Source organism: Apis dorsata, unplaced genomic scaffold (assembly GCF_000469605.1).
Source record: "Apis dorsata unplaced genomic scaffold, Apis dorsata 1.3 scaffold_132, whole genome shotgun sequence".
NCBI lineage: Eukaryota > Metazoa > Arthropoda > Insecta > Hymenoptera > Apidae > Apis > Apis dorsata.
In genome coordinates this window covers 203,891-206,772 of record NW_006263425.1, presented here as the reverse complement: position 1 = coordinate 206,772, position 2,882 = coordinate 203,891, and the positions used below count along the sequence as shown (strand labels likewise).

At 44.0% G+C, this 2,882-nt stretch overlaps 1 protein-coding gene across 1 annotated transcript in view; it reads right to left on the bottom strand.

The window, feature by feature from the left end:
* LOC102676641 overlaps positions 1-2,882 on the bottom strand; it is a 67,858-nt gene that overhangs the window by 21,547 nt on the left and 43,429 nt on the right. The window contains exon 14 of the mRNA XM_006612986.2: positions 1,713-2,853. Coding sequence (XP_006613049.2) covers positions 1,713-2,853 — 1,141 coding nt within the window. The remainder of the gene's footprint in view (positions 1-1,712; positions 2,854-2,882) is intronic.

The following is a 2,882-nucleotide window of genomic DNA, read 5'->3' as shown; positions in this document are numbered from 1 at the left end:
TTTTTTTTTTTTTTTTTTTTTTTAATTTGTAAAAGAATAGGAACAAGCTAGAAAGAGTTGGAAGTTACATCACGATAACAGTAGGACAGGTGTTCGTTACGAAGGAAAGATTATATACTTGACGTAATCTTGATGTAATCTTCCTTGAAAACATGGCCTTAAACACCTCGTAGTGAGCAAGCCTGCACTTTGTCACGTGCACACGTGGGGATCTCGAATAAAATCGGCTTCATCCGTGTCTCGATGTAAGAGAAAAATTCTCTCGACCAAGAAATTCGTTCTCTAAAATTATCGAATAGATCGTAATCGTGCTATCGTGTGATATCTTCTGTTTCGCGCATCTCCTTCCGTTTCGTGTTTACATAATTTACGAGAAGCGTAAACTTTCATAAGTTACGAGGGAGAGAGAGAAAGAGAGAGAGAGAGAGAATCGGACATTTATCAAATCCTGTAGCTCATTGTAAATAAATCTAGCGAAGAATTCTCGGTTTATTAGAAATTTCGAGAATTTGGACATTACTCGAACGTTGAACTTTGAAGATCAAATAAATCTTTAAATAAAATTTCGTCAGAAATTCGAAGAATAGAATCGGGTTATCGTCACAAATAAAGAGTCGGTTCGTAGAAACTTTTTATTGTCTTCGAAGTTAAGATTTTTAAGACTCGTTTGATGGAGACAAATTTAAAAATGATGGTGGAATTAAATAAATTTGTTTTTGAGAGGTCCAACAAATTTATCTCTGAGAAAGAGAAACCTCGTTTGCTTTTGTCTACTTCTTTCCTTTCTTTCGTTAAATCTATATAATTTCTTCTACGTTGACTACGAGTCCCAAGAGAACTTTTAAGAAGATTACTAGGCTGTTACCATTTTCCTTGTTATCATTGGAACACGTCCATCGGGACACGTTCAGACAACCTTAATTTCCTTCGAAAAAATCCAATTTACCAGATGTAAAGAACGATAAATATTAGTTTTAAAAAAAATTATCGTCGTCGCCTCCAAAGAAATCCAAAGATCTCGAAATTGCTTCGACGTTACCTTAAAATTGATTTTGACGTAAATGATAATATTCGGAAATTAATAATATTGAAATAATTGAAAGTAGGTATTTCAATCGAACGGTATCGATATCTTGAAGCCGTACTCACGATACGCTAATGGACATGTATCAATGTGCACAGCGTAGAAGCTCGTGGCGCTCGATTGAAATTATCAATGCCGGCGACATGGTACCATTAGCACGATATCGTTAACCGACCAATTAATAAAGGAGAAAAAATTACGCTCGTTACGTTCGTAACAATATTCACGCTATCCACCGTAAGCAAAGAAATATACGATACGCAACAAGATGGGTTAAGAAAAATTACGTAATGCACATACATAAAATTAAAAAAAGAAAAAAAAGAAAATTTTCATAAATATATCGCGTATTCGTTAATATAAATTTTCATCTCTCGCAACCTCGTCGTCAATTAACCTACTTCCAAGCTTCTGTCGAGAGGAAAAGGAAAAGACGAAGAAAAATATATATGGGGGGAAAAAGTAGGAGGAAGATGAATCATATTCACGGATCACGGTCACGAGAGTCCATTCACTAAATACACACTCGCGCTTCTTCCATCCTATCCCTGCTCACACATACATACACACATTCATCTCAAAGACAGAGAGACTTGTTATTTTTAACCAACAGAACGTGTCCACGCACCTTTCCACCGACGATGCTCAGCCCAAGACTAGTTTTCGGCTCCCTGTAGATCTCCACCAACCTCTCGGGCCCCCAATGCTTCGACCAGCTCACGTTTCCATCGTGATCCCTGTGCGTGACCGTCATGTCTATCTTCTCGTCAACGAACACCAACGTAGGAAGCTCGTAAAGCGAGCCACAGCTCGACGACCCGGAACTACCTCCTCCCCTCTGCTTCCCCTTAAAACCTTCTTCCACACCACCCAACGATTCACCGTCTAGAAGCTCCTCATCGCTGCACTGGATGGCCTTCGACTCCTGATAAGTTTGAACCTCGACCTCCTTACGTGTCCTCGCCTCTTTTCGATCGTGATTCAACGATTGGCCACTGTCCACCGACCTCGAGACACCAACCACGGTTGGAATGTCACCTGGAAGGCACTGAACGCTCTTCGACTCCTTCCTGTCCGATCTGGACGGGCTGTCGAATTCGGATTCACCCAACTCTGGCGGCACCCTTGACAAACCGCCCAACTCGTCCAGGCAACACTGCACACTCTTGCTCTCCCCCTGAGTCTGGGTCTCGACCTCGCGTCTCGGGCTCTGATGATATTTCCTCACCACCCGGGACGGGCTTTCACCAGTCAAAATTTCTTCTGTAGGACTACCTGCCTGCTCCGGGCTGCACTGGGTACTCTTTGTCTCCTGCTCGGTCTGAGTCTGGGCGTCCTGCCTCTCCTTGGGCGAGTACTGAGTCTCTTTGAAGCTGCGCTCGGATCCCTCGCTTCTGTCCAAGTGTTGGCTTCCTGGCCAACTGTCAGGGGCCGATCTGAGGAGGCTCTCCAACGAAGCCGAGAGCAACAGATGACTCTCCGATTGACTCTCGAGGGTCTGGCTCTGGTATTCCAACGAGTGTTCCTTGCTGATCAAACTGCTGTCCTCCTCCTGACGAGGCCTGAATGTGACCGATTCCTCGAGCAGTTGACGCTTCTGCTCCCGGCCGGCTCTCGATTCATAATCTTTCGTCTCTACCCGGGTCCGATCTCGCGCTTCCTTCTCGTCACGTTCCTTCTCGAACTCTCGCCTCCTCGTTGATGTTTGAAGAATCGTCGGCCTCCTCGACGACGATGGAACCTCCTCGACTCGTTGTTCGTCAGGCTCCCTTCAGGGCAAACAGGAAGTGAGAGAAGA